At 39.5% G+C, this 19,322-nt stretch overlaps 1 protein-coding gene across 6 annotated transcripts in view; it reads left to right on the top strand.

Moving 5' to 3' along the window:
• LOC126372180 (calmodulin-A-like) overlaps nucleotides 1-19,322 on the top strand; it is a 294,155-nt gene that overhangs the window by 264,412 nt on the left and 10,421 nt on the right. For 5 of the 6 annotated variants that reach the window (XM_050017840.1, XM_050017841.1, XM_050017839.1 and 2 more), the window contains 2 exons: nucleotides 15,910-15,943; nucleotides 17,155-17,256. In XM_050017840.1, coding sequence (XP_049873797.1) covers nucleotides 15,910-15,943; nucleotides 17,155-17,256 — 136 coding nt within the window. Of the gene's footprint in view, nucleotides 1-15,096; nucleotides 15,527-15,909; nucleotides 15,944-17,154; nucleotides 17,257-19,322 lie in introns of those variants that run through there. The other variant, XM_050017842.1, reaches the window with a different exon arrangement.

The raw sequence follows: 19,322 nt of genomic DNA, 5'->3' as shown, positions 1-19,322 counted from the left end.
GAGTGTTTGTCGAAGGCTCGTTCATTTGGCATCATTTGCAGAGTTCCGTTTGCACTGTAGCAAATGAAAACAGATGCAGTAATGATAATGAACTAAACGAGTCTTTGTGATTCTCGCTATTAAAATAAAATGCCTATTAATAACTACGAGTATACCTACGAGTAAACTGGGTGTGGGTATTATTATAACCCTGACACCAGGGTTGATGAGATCGGTGATTCACCTTAAAACCCACACGATAGATAGACTTCTTATCAACTAGTTATTAGTTACCTAATAACAATAGTTAGTTTGCACGTTAAGCCATTGGTCCCGGCGGTAAAAACACGTCCACGTCCACCAACCCGCAGTGGAGCAGTGTGGAGGAGTATGTTCCATACCCCCTCCGGTTGATTGATGAGAGGCCTGTGTCCAGCAGTGGGACGTATAAAGATTGTCTGTGTTATACTTATGTTATGTAATCAACTAGTTACATATATGTATGTCTGTTGCATTAGTAACTGCAGCTACATATGATGATTTAACTTTCGTAAAGCAGAATTGAGGAGCTCGGTGGCGCAGCGGTAAACGCGCTCGGTCTACGATTGTTGAAGTTAAGCAACTTGACCAAAAAAAAAGATATTTTCATCTCGAGCTCCTCCGTGCTTCGGAAGGCACGTTAAGCCGTTGGTCCCGGCTGCATTAGCAGTCGTTAATAACCATCAATCCGCAGTGGGCCCGCGTGATGGTTTAAGGTGATTCGTTTTCCATACAAAAGTTGATGCAGTGCTACAGGAAAACGGATAGAGGAATATTGCTATAAAACCGATAAATAGTAATATTTTGGTGTATTATTTTCGCAAACTAACAAAAATGTAGGGTCCGAATACGAGAAGTACCATATTTCAGACCCTCAATTTTGATCAATTCTACATTTGTAGTGGTGCAGATTACAGTGTATTTGCTGAGCGTATAGTGGTGTCAATGTTAGTGTGTGTGCGTGATAGTTTTTTTTTTCTCTAAAGGCTTTGACTACTTGACAAGTGTAATAGAATGTCAGTGACAATTTATAAAGAGATTTTGTATGAATAAATAAAAAACTAAAAATATTACAATCTGAGAAAAGGAATATTGGAAAAATATTTTTGTTTTAACGCATATTTTTTAAACATTTTTAAATAATGGGTAAGTACCGTGTTTTAAAAGAGGACATATATTATAATAAAAAATCAATACATAAAATGACATGGCTGTATGGGCATAGTTCCCTTTGCCTTACCCTTCGGGGAAAACCAAATCAAAAAGAAAGTTGTTGCATTTGCCGGCCTAAATAATAGTCATTTATAATTAATTGTTTTTCCATCCAACATACAGATTTATTTATATTCTCTTTGCCGCGGACTTTTTGGTGGGAACGGAAACGGGAAGGTTGCTTTCTTCATTGAATAATCTAAATAATAAATACGAAGTGATGTTTTGTGGTTAATGATCACATTAAGTTAGTCGGAAAACATTCCCGATAGTATTATTAAATCGGAATATTCAATAAACAAAGTGTACCTATCTATTTTCGCTTTGCGCCAACAAGCCGCTTACTTCGTTTGGGGTTTGGAGTAATAGTCTGTGTGGGGGCTTAGGTTTCATCATTTCATTAATCATCATCAAGAAAAAAAAACACAAGACATGGCTGTATGGGCATAGTTCCCTTTGCCTTGCCTTTTGGGAAAAAAATAAGATAAATTTTGAAATTCTTATGTATAATAAACAAACATCACAGACATCATGACAGATCTAAAACTAACGAAAATCTTTTTTCTTTTTTCTATTTGACTTATTTATGAATTTTAATCAAGAAAACGTGATAATAAGTTCGACAGCAACCAGTTCAGGTCCCCGAAACAGCCCATTTCAGGCCGCGTATATATGGAAATACTACTTCAACACGTCCCAGGCTCGTCATTTTTTAACGTCCTCGTTAAAAAAAACGTCCTAACCTGAACTAATTAACCTAACAATAAACACCACGCGTAAATATAAGTCTAGAAATGCGCTGCAAGTCGTCTGGACTGGGCGCGAAAACAACATAAAATTCGATTAGCTGCTAAGTGTCCCGCATGCTATCACCAGCTGTCACTGACATACGTATGAAGTCCTGCGGATTTTATTGGAACTAAATGACAAGTCATAATAATTATATGCGGATACTGCGACATCAGCGCCGTGCTTGCGGGACGTCCTGAAGCGCTATTACATCTTTCAAACGCGATGCGTCAAAGTTTGAACCGACGCAATTTAGGAAATATCTACCTTATTATTACTGTACTGTGATCGTTATTTGTAAAATCATACAATACATATACACAATTCTTTATACACAATATAATTATTATGACATATTGTGGACTTTCCGGTAGACCTACAAAAATGGAACAATTCAACCATACGTTGTTTTGTTATATCTCAATGGGCTCAGGCAGCGTTTTCGCCGAAAGCTCCAAGTCGGCTATATTTGTAACGATAATTATGTTTGATATTCATCATCATTTTTGAACCATATTATACAAACAAAAAATACTTGTATAAATTATATACCCTAAAGCACGCCCATGAATCACTCTACTCATTGGTGAAAACCGTATGAAAATCCGTTCAGTAGTTTTTTAGTTAGCCGCATGTTCACTGATGCGATTAATGCCTGTTAGAATTTTACAAAATAAAAAATACGGAAATTACGGAAGGTACTTTAGTGCAAAGTACATTATTGTATAATTATAATATTACTGGTAAAAGTGATACTTTTTGAAAATTCCGTAACAAATAAACGGGTTCGCCAAATTCAATTGTAAAAAAAAATACAAAAAGTAAAAACAATTAAAACATGCACTTGGGGTTTGAACCGTGAAACTTAAGAATGGCGGCGACTGCTTTACCAAATGCGCCATTTAGAAGTTAGAAGTAGACTTCAAATTATGCATCTCTTTTAATAGCTAAACTAGTTCGCATGTGTGTGTGACAGCTTCGTGTTTGTACACAAATTGAAATGACACCAACTTTTGATGCAATGTTTTAATATGATATCTGCAGTAAATACTTCAAAATTGTAGCTTAACTTAAAGATAATGTATGTAAGATTTCGCCACCTAACGTTTCACTGGGTCAGAACTCAACACTAAACGAATAAATGGAAAAAAATACGAAAAATGCAGAAGTAACGCCATCTGCTGACGCAGCGTTACCTAGCTGACTGACACGCATCACCTTAAGGCCCGATGGATAGGAAGGCCCGTGCCCCAGCAGTGGGGACGTTAATAGGCTGATGTTGATGATAGCAGAATTGCAACCTAAATTGAAATACGAGAGTGTTTCCACCAAAACGTTCACAACCCAAACCGATAAAATACAATTCTCCTCACAGAAAATAACAGAAACCAAACCGCCAACCAATCCGCGAACATCCGAAATCATTCAAACAATCGCATAATAAAGCCACAGGATATAAAATTTAATCAAAACACCCATTTTATTGCTACGATCGTTTGACCAAATGTTCGTCGAATGTTTTTTTAACAGATCACAATATAAATGCATTTACGACGCCCCAAAATGGATCATAAAGGGAGTTACCATATTGCGCCGCAGGGACCATAAAATTTATATCTTACAAAAGTGAGGTTTAATTTTCTATATTGACCTCAGGCTGGCTTCTCTAACCTTTTTCTTCCTGTGACTTATTGGAGGTTATAAAAAGTAAAATATGGGAAAGTAATAGGACATTAAATATTGTCTGGAAGCTATCTGAAAATGTGTTTGGATACGTTTAGTGCTTGCTGTAGGATATGGAATATACAGAATGTTAGTGACATCGTAACGAATACTAAGGGGGATGATTCAGACCATGATTCTGAGTTGATATCAAGTGGAATTTCCTATCGGAAAATTCATGAAAATTTTTTTTTTGTTATTTAATTATTTTCAGTTCCATATTTTTGCGACGTAAGAGTCCACTTGATATCAACTCTGAATCATGGTCTGAATCATCCCGCAAAGTATTAGTTACGATGTCACTAACACCCTGTATTATGCAGTATATTGGCAGGCTTTAAACTGCTTTTTCTTCAAGCATTATGTAAGGTTAAGTCACCTACAGGATATTCAAATTCAAAAATATCTTTATTCAGTAGTTAACATAGTTACACTTTGAATCGTCAATTTTTACATAACGAACGTCTCATCCGCCTAAAACTACTGCAACTTCTCACAACCTGTATAGCCGGGGAAAAGAAGCTGCAAGAAAAACCTCGGCACAGAGCGTTAGACGTTCTTTAAAAAAAAACATAGAATATTTTATACGATTGAGTAATTTAGCTGCCTAATATCAGTTCTCAGACAGTTATTTCTGAGTTTAGAAGTATTTATATAAAGGATTGACCATTAAAGACGCGGCAGCTAAGGTGATACGGCTCACCACCTATCAGGTTGGTTTAACCAAAAGCTCGTTGAGGCATAGGTACCTACTTACTTCATCATGTCATGTTATAATTAATAAACTAATCAGATTTATTACCTAATAAAAAGCACCTGCTGAATAGTACTCACTATTTGGTCGAACAAGTGGAAAGCATGGAAAGTTTTCATCCGGTAGGGCACATTCGAGAATAATTTCCTAGCACTAGTATTAGGAAAACAAGCTATTTTAAAATCACAGGAAACAGTTGAAGAAATAAGAACTAGTAAAATTCATTTACAGAGTTGTTGCAAAATAAATAAATTGTGTTTCAAACAGAATGATCGTATAATAGATGTAAAAGTTGTGTTATAACCCGTCATTCATACTCGAAATAGTTTTTTTATGACGTCCTGAAATAAAGAAACTGAGGTATTCTGACGTTAGGTTGGCTCGAATGTAACTTTATATTAACGATGTGGTTGCAATCAAATAAACTCTTTCGTCATTTATAACAATAACAGTCAATGGTATAAAATGTACTTAATAATTACTGGCCGATATACTCTTGCTAAAAAGAAAAATAGCATGGAGAGTATTTTAAATGCTACACCGACAAGAGCGTGGCTCTTAAATTGATAATGATGATACTCTAGCTATAGAGAGCCGTGGTAGCCCAGTTGGTAGAACGCTTGCCTCTCACTTTGAGGTCGCAGGTTCGAATCTCAGCACAGGCCTAAATCAATGGCTGTCAAATTTGGTATCGAATTCATGTTTGGATTATTAATGATTATCACGTGCTCAGCGGTGAAGGAAAACATTTTGAGGAACCTCAAATTCCCGAGAAATGCATTGTCAAAAGTATGTAATCTAGGGTTGGGAGGTCAGACAGGCAGTCACTTATGTAAAAAATCGATCCTGTCAAATCCTCAGGTTAGGTAAGAGAACCCTGTGAAAAATATGAAAAGAACTATGCTTGGAGTTTTTCTCAAGAGATAGAATCCGAAATTAAGGGTGGTATTAATAAACGAATCTCAGCTGAGTGTATCGTATTCATAATTTCATTTTATATTTTTCCGCGAAATTGAATGTCGAGATTCGTTTCTAAACGTGTAGCGCCATCTAGCGCACTATGAGTCCTACTAATGACAACCGGGAGCCACCCCCCCGCGCCCCGAGAGTGAAGAAAAAACTATGGACACGCGTGTGCGCGCTCTCTTATAAATAAATCGTTTTGTCCTAATTTAATCCGTAAATCCGCTTGTAAGCTAATAAACTAGCATATTCTACGTGTTATATGAACAATTGGTAATAAAAGTTGATCCTGCATTGGAGTTCACCATCAATTCGAAGCCTCAGCTCGATACGTGCGCCGGCCGGCTGAAGAGGAATTCCATCACCCCGGAGCGGTTTGCTGTGGCAGCCCAGGTAGGACTCATATTCTATATACGCCAGGAACCGAATCTCGACCTCTCGAACCTTTAGATTCCGAAACCAGGCGTGTTCATTAAGAAACGCTTGGTCCCCAGACGTTGGCGAGACCATCACGCGTTTTAAATTTCTCGTCCCGCCACATCTTTTTGGTGCCGAAACCCGGGAACTTAGGCGGTTCCCATTTAAATTAATCTTATTAGAGTCATATCTGATCTAATTCATTTTCTAAAATATAGTTTTCAAACCGACGCTATTTTGTCTAATTACATTCAAATCCGTCCGCCATCTTTCGCCATTTGCATAACTTTCATCTAATTTCCAACAATTACATAGCAAAATATTTTTTGTAATTTTTTGCTAAAATACGAACAGTTTGCTATTTAACAAGTGTTATTTCATTAAAATAATCGTTTCTAGATCTTTTAGCTATAGAATTATATCAATTTATTTGAAAAATAACAATTGAACTTGTTTAAATCGGTTTGCCGTTGTTCGTATAATCCGACTCGTAACGAAAGTCAAGCGTACGCACAGACCTCACTCGTCTTGAACGACCTCCGTAAATCTGTCGCGTTATTGTTTGTTTACATTCTGTCCGAGATCGTATTTTATTTGTCTTTCAAGCGGATTATTCACTTTATTTTAGTTAATAAATCAAGTGGTGTTACTGAGTGTTATCTATACTAGTAAAATAAACAATATTCTAGTGTAAATAGTGCGTAATTGGTAAAAGAAAAAGATTGTTGTTTCGACAAGTAAGTTTTTGTGCAAATTCTCTTAACTAGCCGGTGCATATAGATTATACTTGTCATTATTCGCACCAACAATTTATTCTTAACCTATTTATTTACGTAGCTATAATCGTAACTCGTTATATACCTATATCATCCGTACACCGGCCGAAACAAATAAGGTTTAGGTTAGGTTTCATAGGTATGTTCTCATTTCGTATCAATTGTTTATTTTAGAGACACCACTTGTGTTACTCAGACTTCAACTCGTTAATACCGACTTCTCTTGTAAACTTACCTTTGTTTAGATAGGTTTCGTTCCCGTGTAGGTATTATTCATAATCGTAAACTCGTTATCAGTTTATCAGTGCATTTGAGTTTCTTCAGTATTCGCGCGCGTTTGTACTTACATAAACGTTTGTCTGTGCTCGATTTATAGGTGTTTCAGTATGGCTACTTATCGAGTTAAGCGTACTAGCATACCTAAACCTAAAGTAATGACTAAATCAGTTCAGGAGGAGTCTCCTACCATACACGACTTACCATCACTCCGTCGGAAACGTACTTTAGCCTATAATCGTATGAAAAAGATACTCGATGTTGCTCTGCAAGCGAAATCCACCTCTCTGCCTGATGATACAGAGTTGTTTCTCGCGCACTACTCGTCGGTTTCTAAGCTAATAGAAAGTTTTGAAGACGCCCATGGCGATATACTTACCTTGCTGGACGAGAAGTGCGAAGAAGAAGAAGATAGTTATCGTGAACAGTTCGACTCGATGTATTTTGACATTGTAGCTGTTTATTCGCAGTTAACTCGTAAATCCGAGAGCCAATCCACAGCTCCTTACCGACCTGCTTCTGCGCCTACTGTGAAATTACCTAAGATCGAAATACCGAAATTTTCGGGTAACATTAAATCTTGGCCCGAATATTACGACATATTCAATGCATTGATACACGAAAATGGATCTCTTTCCAATACAGAGAAGATGCAATATCTCGTCTCAACATTATCCGGAGATGCCTTGGGACTCATCCGTACTTTTCCCGCTCAAGGTATTTACTATGAAGAGGCCTACCGTACATTAGTCGCGCGTTATCGTGATAAGCGCGAGCTAGCATTCACGTGTTGGAAAGAGATGCAAGCCGTCAATATTAAGGCGAACACACCACTCGAGTTCCGCCGTGTTCTCGATACTTTTAATGAGAATCTTACAATATTAAAAGGACTTGGTTTGCCGACGGCTCAATGGGACTTTGTTCTGTGTTACTTGTTGCTTTCTAAGCTCGATTCCAAAACCCGCTGTGAGTTCGAACAGGCTCACCCGACAACGGAATTACCGTGTTATGCTACGTTGAAGGATTTTCTGTATTCAAAATGCGAAGCCCTTGTTCGTGACACTCATTTCTCTTCTCAAGCTCGTAGTAGCAGCAACAATCCCCGCACTTTAGACTCGAAGAAATCCAATCAAGGACACAAGGCTACCACTTCGGTGTTCTTGTCTAAAACTGACAAAGAATCTGAAAAGCCGGTTGTCAAGCAACCCAAGCCGCAGGTCAAGAGCTCCACGCCCGTTTCTTCGCCTTCAAGCGTACCGGCTTCTCAATCCGCTGTCAGTGTGAAGTGTTCATATTGTAATTCGGATCATTCCATTGCACGTTGTGTTACTTTCACTAACCTCCCGTTACAAGCTCGCATCGACTACGCCAAGGATCATCATTGGTGCTTCAACTGCCTAAAGAGTTCGCATGGCGTCAGGGATTGCAATTCTCTTTTCAGGTGTCAGAAATGCCGCCAAAAACACCACACGCTTCTTCATAATGATGACAGTCATCCTGCTGAAGATGTATCTACCTCTCAAGAGGCTTCGTGTCACTCTCCGCAAGTCCGTGTGCTTACGAGTATTGGCGACAGTTCCGTGGTTCTCCTTTCAACTGCTGTAATCAGTGTCATGGATTCGTCGGGCCAGTTTCATTCCCTTCGAGCTTTAATCGACTGTGGTAGTCAGGCTCACTTCATCACCGAGCGCGCCGCTCATCGCTTGGGGCTTGACTGCGTTCCCTCGGCTCGAACCATCAGTGGCTTAGGCAAATCTTCGGCTTCCGTGTCTGGAGTGGTCAAGCTGAAAATCGGATTAAATGATAAGGTTGTGTTCAATCTCGATGCATTAACTATACCTAATATATGCGGATACGTACCTAACGTGCGATTGAACGCGACATCATGGCAGCATTTGCGCGACTTACCTCTCGCGGATCCTAACTGTTGTAGGCCCGGTCCGATCGACGTGCTCCTAGGTGCTGAAGTCTTCTCGTCTCTTCTACTTCCTGGAAAGGTTGGTGGAAGCTCTACTCAGCCCTCTGCGTTGAACACGGTCTTCGGCTGGATTCTCCTCGGCAATGCTAGCTGCGGGAAGGATACCGAAACTGAGATTAATTCGTTTCTTATTACGAATGAACAACTCTACAATGAGGTGAAGCGGCTATGGGAGTTAGACTCTATACCGCAATCTACACATCTCTCACCTGATGAGCAGAAGTGTGAAGACATCTTTTCGAACAAGCATTCACGTGACACATCCGGCAGGTATACCGTTGCTTTACCTTTCAAAGAGGGTAAAAAAAATCTCACCTTTCCAGGATCACGTGATATTGCACTCCGTCGTTTTCATGCGCTCGAACGTAAACTCAACAGTAATCCGGTTCTAAAAGAACAATACTCGGAATTCATGAATGACTATCTCCAAAGTGGTCACATGAATGTCGTATCGCCCGTAGACTTGACCAAAGGGAGGTATTATATACCTCATCATTGTGTCCTTCGCCCTGATAGTGCCACTACGAAGTTACGCGTCGTGTTTGATGCCTCCGCTAAAGACATGACAGGCAAATCGTTAAACGAAACTTTACTCATCGGTCCAAAATTGCAAACGAACATTTTGGAAATTCTTATCCGGTTTCGTATTCACCCTGTAGTCTTCACATCCGACGTGCGTCAAATGTATCGACAAATTTTGGTTCAGGAAGAGGACCGAGATTTTCAGCGCATCTTCTGGCGCTCCGACTCTACGCAACCAGTTCAAGAGTACCGCTTGAACACCGTCACTTACGGTGTTTCTTCAGCTCCCTTCCTGGCGTGTCGTGCTGTCAAGCAACTCTCTGAGGATGAAAGTGATCTCCATCTTGCACATTCCATCGTTCAATCCGACATGTACATCGACGACGTTGTTACCGGCTTTCCTGACTTTCAGCAGGCCTCACAAGCTAAATCTGAAATCATTGACCTCTTGGGCCGAGGCCAAATGGAACTGCGAAAGTGGGCAAGTAACTGCCCTGAGCTGCTCGCCGACTTACCTCCGGAGCATTGCCTCACTAACCAAGTGTCGATGGACGTTGAAAAGTCTCACACTTTAAAGGTTCTTGGTTTAATTTGGGATCCTCAAAGTGACACCTTTTCTTTCGAAGTTAAACCGCAAATACGAAGGTGTACCCGCCGCACAATCCTCAGTGAGTTGGCTCGTATTTTCGATCCATTGGGCTTTTTGTCTCCGATAACACTGTCATCTAAAATCTTAGTACAGAAGCTTTGGATACTCAACGTGTCATGGGATGATGAACCTCCGCCTGAAATCGTTCAACAGTGGGAACTCATGCTCGAGCAGTTGCCTACTGTCAAATCCCTGAGAATTCCACGCTGTCTTGCTTCACCGACGCCGGTGTCCTGTCAGCTTCATGGATTTGCAGACAGCTCTGAATCCGGATACGGTGCTGTAATATATTTGCGCTGCTGTGACCCTGACGGAAATATTCAGGTGTATCTCGTTGCTGCAAAGTCTCGCGTCGCTCCCACGAAAAAGGTCTCTCTGCCGCGTCTGGAGTTGTGTGCCGCAGTCCTTCTCGCCGATCTCCTGCAAATAATCAAAGAATTGTACTTACCATTGCTGCCGATCACCGATACTTACGCGTGGTCCGATTCTACTGTGGCTTTAGCTTGGATTCGATCTTCTTCCTGTAGATGGAAAACCTTCGTTGCCAACCGAGTCAGCCATATTCAGGAGTCCATACCCGGAGCAAACTGGCATCATGTACCTTCTAGCGACAATCCGGCAGATGTCGCCTCTCGTGGTCAAATGCCAACCGAGCTCGTTCACAACTCGTTATGGTGGGCGGGTCCTCCCTGGCTTGTTGATAGCTCAGATAGATGGCCTAGCGCTGGTCATGATGAGACCCAAAACAACAAAATCTTACAGGAAGAGAAAGGTCAGACTTTGCTCGTTAACGATGACATTCGTCATTTCATCGATCAGCTTCTTGAGAGATACTCTTCAATTCGGAAGGTTCAGCGTATTCTGTGCTATTTAATTCGATTCGTTCATTACTCGAGACGCAAAGATAGCGTTCAATCTTTGTCGTCATGTCCTTTAAGTAGAGTTGAGCTTCATCATGCGCTTCTAGTTATCGTTCGTCACGTTCAAGCTCAACATTTTGAAAAAGAAATTGCTCAGTTAAAAGAACAAAAACTTCTTTCTAAGCAGTTCAGGAAACTCAGCCCTTTCTTGGATGATCATGGTGTTCTCAGGGTGGGCGGTCGGCTTTCACGTTCCGGCTTGGAGTTCGAGCACAAGCATCCCGCTTTGCTGCCTCGGTCCTCACGTTTTACCTACATGATCATTGAAGAGATCCAAGCCGAGAATGGTCATCCCGGAGTGAACACTTTGTTGTATTTGCTGACTCAGCAATTTTGGCTTCTTTCACCCAAACGTGCCATACGGCATTGTTTATCTAAGTGCTTGAAATGCTATCGTATGAAGCCCACTCCTCTTGAACCGTATATGAGTGACTTACCTTTTGTACGTGTTAATCAAGCGAAACCATTCTCAATAATCGGTACTGACTACGGCGGTCCATTCCGCATAAAACTAGGAAATCATCGTGGTGCAAAAATCGGAAAGGCTTACCTTTGTCTATTCGTGTGCTTCAGCACAAAAGCAGTACACCTCGAAGTCGTTTCCGACCTCTCGACAGACGCATATATTGCCGCACTGCGCAGATTCGTAGGCCGTCGTGGTAGAGTCAGCATTATTCACTCGGACTGTGGTACGAATTACGTAGGCGCGAGTAACCACCTAAATTCATTGATGAACTCAGCCGCTCGAAGTGAGGGCATCGAATTCCGTTTTAATCCGCCATCGAGTCCTCACTTCGGGGGAGTGTGGGAAATCCAGATCAAGGCTGTGAAAACTCACCTTTACCGTATCGTCGGTACACAAACCCTTAATTTCGAGGAATTAACAACATTATTTGTCCAAATCGAAGCTATGCTTAACTCGAGGCCATTATACCCGATTAGTTCAGATCCCAACGATCTTACCGTTCTAACACCCGGTCATTTTCTTACGTTAGAACCAATGACGACCGTTCCGGATGAGGATTATTCGAATCTTAACCTAAATCGTCTCGGGCGATGGCAATTAATACAGCGTTTTCAACGTGACTTCTGGGTCCGTTGGAGGAATGAATACCTCAATTCTTTAATGCAACGCGCAAAATGGACATCATCGGAAAAACCATTATCCGTAGGCTCCGTGGTAATACTTAAGACAGACTCGACTACGCCTTTGCACTGGCCGTTAGCACGCGTTCATGAGCTACATTCAAGCCCTGATGGGGTCGTGCGCATTGCTACTGTTAGATTAGCAAACGGTGTTTTCCTGACAAGGCCTTTAACTAAGCTTTGTCCGTTACCTACGCGATCCGATTAATTCCCCATACGTTTACAAAACAAGTTCATTAGTAAGTAAGTTTCTTTAAATTCGCTTCGACAAATTAGCACAGACTGTTCGTATTATTTTGTAAATAAATTCGAAAATACTAGCCGTATTTTGGTGGGCGGTGATGTATCGTATTCATAATTTCATTTTATATTTTTCCGCGAAATTGAATGTCGAGATTCGTTTCTAAACGTGTAGCGCCATCTAGCGCACTATGAGTCCTACTAATGACAACCGGGAGCCACCCCCCCGCGCCCCGAGAGTGAAGAAAAAACTATGGACACGCGTGTGCGCGCTCTCTTATAAATAAATCGTTTTGTCCTAATTTAATCCGTAAATCCGCTTGTAAGCTAATAAACTAGCATATTCTACGTGTTATATGAACAATTGGTAATAAAAGTTGATCCTGCATTGGAGTTCACCATCAATTCGAAGCCTCAGCTCGATACGTGCGCCGGCCGGCTGAAGAGGAATTCCATCACCCCGGAGCGGTTTGCTGTGGCAGCCCAGGTAGGACTCATATTCTATATACGCCAGGAACCGAATCTCGACCTCTCGAACCTTTAGATTCCGAAACCAGGCGTGTTCATTAAGAAACGCTTGGTCCCCAGACGTTGGCGAGACCATCACGCGTTTTAAATTTCTCGTCCCGCCACAGCTGAGACTGCCCTCAAGATCATGCTTAAGTCTCTGTTTTTATATGAGAACTGTCACATTGACATGATCTTGAGGGCAGTCTCGAAGCTGGGATTAGTTTATTAATACCACCCTAGGTCATCCGACATAGCTATGAAAGTTAGCAAACTGAAGTGGCAGTACGCTGGCCACAATTGTCGCAGAACCGACAACCGCTGGTATAAGCGGGTTCTGGAGTGGAGACCGCGACTAGGAAAACGCAGTATGGCTCGACCCCTGGCAATATGGCGGGAAGCCTTGCAGAAGGTGGTCGAAAGCACTTGGATACGTAAGGCTGAGGGTAGGGCTTTGTGGCGCGCCTTGGGAGACGCCTATGTCTAGCAGTAGGCTGCAATGGTCTGAAAATAATGATGATTATTTCAATACCATGTAGTCGTATTATGAGCCACTTTAGATTAATTATTATTGCGTATGGCAAGAAAGCATTTCTTTCGTGGATCAATTGACAACCATGACATCAAGATTGGTAAAGCCAAACGTCTACCTTGCAACCCCAACACCTAATATACTGAACCCAGCAGCGCAGTCGACATTACATTTTCTGGTCTACTTTCTGTCAGGTAATAATCAGATCCGAAAGTTGTGCCCACTTCTGCACTTTCAGGTTGCCTCAAGTTTTTCAACAATAAGTGAAAACTCTTCGCGTATAAATTACAAATCAGGCAAAAATAACTAATTTTTTTTACTCTAAACGTAAGTATGGACTTTATGAAATGTCCGAGTTTTTGTACCACAAACTAAAAAGCTTGACGACTACTTATAGAATAATGTCAATATTTGGCTGACCGCTTTCTTTTACAAATTTTATTGTTCGACCACAACCAAGTCACTAACGATAAAACTTTTAGTAGTAATTTATCTACTGCGGAATCGATTAATGGAATTATTTTTTATTAAGTACATACCTACATACATAAACTCTCGCCCCGAATGTATAATGGAATAGTCAGAGCCACAAGTGTTCACAAGACAACCTGCAGCCACTTTTGATCAAAATCCTACCGATTTCGACATTCCCGAAAAGATACTGCTGAATGTTATCTGTTTGAATAACTTCCATACCAGCCTAGCTTATTGTCAATTTAACTTTTTTCCTGAAGGTTCTTCAAAACTATTTTATGTAGCGTCATCTATGAACTCTCATTTATTATTATTGCTATCGCCATCTGTGAGTCTTCTTCGAAAACATTTTAGTTCCGTATGTCCTAACTAGATGTCGCTAGTAATGTATATTTTGTTTACAAGAGAAAATACCGGAGAACATTTATTTTCAAATCACGTCGTAAAAGTCTAGGTCAATGTATTTTGTAGCAGCTTATATTGTAGATCTTAATGAAGAGTGATAAAGCCGAAAATATCCTGACAAACGGGAGCAAAACATTATTTTCACGAAGATACTATTTTCCCGCCAAAACTAACTCTACCCTACGTGCCAAGAACAGAGAAAACATTGAATTTGACCGTTCCATAATGACCACATTTTTCTTAGCGATACCAATTTTGTTAATTGTAACATTTTACCTGGGGCTCGATTCCAAAGGGAGTGGGTAGAGCTACAAAATACTTAAAATAAGGCCTTTCGATATTATAATTTTAAATAAAATAGCATACCTACATAGGTAGGTAGTATAATACCTACGGTACCCAAATGTTTTACTTTTTCCCATAGCGTAATAACTACGTAATACTTGTGACATTATTACACCATGTAATATGCCTTGTGTAATAAACAAACAATTTGCATGATTTTTACTGTAAACGAATCTTACAAAAATTCATGTTCTATCAATATGAAATTAATCTATTACTTCTTACGCAAGTAATATTTAAATAAGAAATACCTACTCGTACTATAATTGATAGGTGACTACAAAGTATGTAGATAACATTTCATAGGTAGATTGCAGTGAAAGTTAAAACAATGTATAAGTTAAATAATGTTTAATTTAATACATTTTTTTGTTACTATTATAGAACAGTCCGAAGTATATGTAGCTAGAGAGCGCAAAAATTAAAATTAAATATAGAACTCTACATTTGAACTTGACAACTGACATTGTCGCGTCGCGCTTGTTAACTGGCCAGCGGTTATCGATGTTAAAAAAAATATTTAAAAAGAAATCAAATCCGTGAACTGTGACTAAAATCTTTTTAATTGCGATAAAAACGAAATTAAAACAAAAAGGAAAGTTCGTATTTCAAAAAAGTGACACTCATTCTGTGTGACCAGCGAATTACTTTTTTTTAGTGGTGACGTTCAGTTTTATGAAAAAAGAATTCGTGAACTTTCGCGCCAATATCGGCGAAACTTTTTCAATTAGTGCTTGTTTACTATGTGCTATTGACATTGTGGACTTGTGGAGGCTGAAAGAATAATTATGGCGCAAACAGTGCCCACAGACGATATTTATAACAAAGAATACAAACGTCTTCGAAGACTGACGAAAGATTTAGCTATTAGACAAGTTTCGGTACGTTTTAGTATAACTTCTTCAAACTAGGTTATGATTCATATTCTCTACAGTTTTTGATAACTGCCTATTTAATAGTTATTCCCATAATATGCGTTATTACAGTTTAATTTATTTAAAGTATGTTAACGGACTTCACATATTGAAGCTGGTTTATTAAAATTAATAACATTCATCTTAGAAAGCCATATTGCTATTTGGTTTAATTATTTTATAATGGAATAAAATAATTAAATCAAGTATTTTATGAGATGAAATTGGTAACTTTGCATAGTGCCCCGTTCTCGCTAGCGTTATCTTATCCCATTTTTTACAAAGTCCGCTTACCTGACCTGAAGATTAACTTCGCTGTGTGCGTAATTATATATTTTTTTTAATTGCAGTCCGAATATGGCCTTACGGAGGAGCAAGTTGCAGGTATGTACTTACTTTTTCTGTTTTATATAACATACACATTTAACAGACTTTGTACGCCCCTCTGTTGGATTTTTTAGTTTTTTTTTTTTTAAGTGAATATCGTCAAACATTCTACCAATATTTAGTTCTCGATACTATTACTGAAATGCCGCGTGTTGAAATCATCCAAGTAAATAGGCTAAATCATAAGGCACAAGTAAACGAATTAAAATTCAATGAACAGTTCAAATAAAGGCAATTTTACTGTAATCCGTACAATACGGGCGATTTGCCGTAATGACTCTATTGAGACTTCTCGGCGTAAAAGTTGTTAGGTACACAAAAGTTTGTAGATTCATGTTTCCGAGCTACTTTTCTTTGCTAAACAGTTGTATTATGTGTTTTGTAATTGTTACAAATATACTTTATTGCACTTTAATAAGGTAACAGTTACAATAAAACTTGCTTATCGAAGTACAAGGCAAATGTTCAATTACACATACACACTACTTACATCCTATAAACAAATAGACAAATAGAGTCTGAACCGTGTTTTAAAAGATAGTATAAGTTCGTTCCCTCAAATTAAGATGTTATTATGTATTATGGCTGTAAATACAGTGCAATATCGGTTGTACGGTCTCGAGCATTAGTATGTTTACTTTGGTACCATGTCACATTAACTCTTTCGACAAATTGAACTGTAAGTCTCACTAAATGACAAATATGTTAGTGCGACAGAGTCCTAAAGTGGGTACATTATATTGCTCATGACTGTATAGTGTCAGTATACGCCGTCGCTTGTGTTTTCACAGAGATTGGTTGTCTATTTTGTTATATGAGGTCTATGATACACATGCAAACTTACGTCCGTAATCCCTTAACCATTGACCTTCGGAGATCCGTGTTGATCTATGCCATCGACAGCAACAGCGATAAAAATGTACCGGACTGACAATAATAATTGACAGTTACATGACAATCCTTTATATTATTATCTATGTCACAGTCGATTGTCTTCTTCTCTCGTGTGGGTTGAGAGGTGGATTACCAACCTCATCAACCCTCAGGGTTCCTATTGAGCCGCCAAAAGCCCCTGACATGACTCATGTATCGACTACTTACTTACATCAGTAATATCATCAGTCGATTGTCTTAATCGTTTGCAACTTGGCTTAGGACCCTGGCGTAGTAGCAAACAACCTACATAGTATGTTTGTTTTGTATTTCAGAGTTCAAAGAAGCGTTCATGCTGTTTGATAAGGATGAGGACGGGACCATCACGATGGCTGAACTCGGAGTGGTGATGCGTTCCCTGGGACAGAGACCTTCAGGTAACAAAAACAATTTAAAAAAATGGTACCCCACACACTGGTGGTCACAGAAGTACGCAACATTTTAGTTTTAAAGCAAATTATAAGTCGTGTTTCACCTCTTGCTTATATTTGTTCTGTTCTGAGAGGGATAATTCAACTCGTGATTTTGAGTTAATATCAAAATTTTTCCGTCAAATAATTCATAAAGAATTTTGTGGCTTTTTAAAATTATTTTCAGTTCCATACTCTTGTGTTTTGGGCGGAAGGCAAGAGGGAAACCACTGCACTGTTTTTCCCACTGTTTTTTTTAAAAAGTAGCATGGAGAATGCTACTCCGACAAGAGCGTGGTTGTTAAATTCGTGATGACTATTGTGCCGGAAAAATCCACTTGATATCAACTCAGAATCATGTTCTGAATCATCCCTTAAAGTTTTTGTTACGATGTCACTAACACCCTGTTTATTGCAAATACCTAGTACAATATACAGTATATTGCAAATAGTACTACACCCGCAGTTAACCACAAGATGTAGTATCTGCTCGGTGTTACTTTCAATGTCAGCTCATTTATCTTGAAATCTGTATCTATTTACGATGTTTATGTAGCCTTAGATTACGTAAAGCAAAGAAACATGGTTCCTTGCACTATATACAACTTACAGCCTCACTTAGTATTAAGTCGGAAGAAAACTACGATGAACAGTTCAAAAAGGCCACATTGACTCAATTCATGTAATTTGCCAATATAAAAGTAAATGCGTAATATTAACAAATGTCAAATACAAATCGTTATTTTTTAAATTAATTACTTTCATTTGGCCTTTTTAACCAAATGGGTTACCAACCCATTATCCAAATTTTTCATAAGTTCAACTAGAGGTGTTAGTAGAAGAGGGCTCACTCGGACACTATGGTGAATAAAGGTACCAGCAAATGAAAATGCTATGCAGGGTGTAAGTGACATCGTAACGAAAACTTTGAAGGATGATTCAGGCCATGATTCTGATTTGATATCAAATGGAAAGGAAGGAATTTTCCGTCGCAAAATTCATGATTATTTTCAATTCTATACTTTTGCGATGTAAAATTCCACTTGATATTAACTCAGAATAATGAGCTGAATCATCTCCCTCAGTATTCGTTATGATGTCACTTACACCTCGTGCAAGTACATCCAGGTAGCCATACAAGTAGGTATGGGTGTTAGTGACATCATAACGAATAATGAGGGTGATGATTCCGACCATGATTCTGAGTTAGTATCAAGTGGATTTTTCTGTCGGAAAATTCGTGAAAATTTTAGTCAACTCAGAATCATGGTCTGAGTCATCCCTTAAAGTTTTAGTTACGATGTCACTAACACCCTGTATTTTGTAGGTTATTATTATTTTTTGGAAGAGGCAAGCATTTGACCAGAATCTCACCTGATGATGATGATATGTGACGATCTGGCCGAGGATAGCAATGGGACATGAAATTAACACGAGACCAACAATAAGTTTTCAGGTCATAAACAGTTTTGTGCCGTTTCTGGCAATGTTCCCACTTTGGGAACATCCCCTGCAGTAAAAATTGTATGTAAAAATAGCTTTATTACCATATTACCTTTAAGCAGATAAGACCAGAACACAAGACAGAACAATTTGAAAAGAAAAGCTCATCATCATCACACACACACACACACACACACACACACACACACACACACACACACACACACACACACACACACGCGCACTCTCGCATACACGCACACACACACACACACACATACACACACACACACACACACACACACACTGCTAGCCACAGGCCTCTTTTCAATCAACCGGAGGGGTGGAGCATAGTCCACCACGCTGCTCCACTGCGGGTTGGTGGAGGTGTTTTTACGGCTAACGGCCGGGACCAATGGCTTACGTGCCTCCGAAGCATGGAATCATCTTACTTTTACAGACAATCAGGTGATTCAAGCCTGAAAATTCCTTCCAAAACAAGAGATTGTCTCACAAAGTGATTTCGACAGTATCTCCATCGGAAATCGAACGCGGACCTCTAGATCGTGAGTCTAACGCTTCAACTCGTA

The sequence above is a fragment of the Pectinophora gossypiella genome, chromosome 13 (assembly GCF_024362695.1).
Source record: "Pectinophora gossypiella chromosome 13, ilPecGoss1.1, whole genome shotgun sequence".
Lineage (NCBI taxonomy): Eukaryota > Metazoa > Arthropoda > Insecta > Lepidoptera > Gelechiidae > Pectinophora > Pectinophora gossypiella.
The sequence above is the reverse complement of the archived record's forward strand: the minus strand, read 5'-3'. Positions and strand labels throughout refer to the sequence as shown.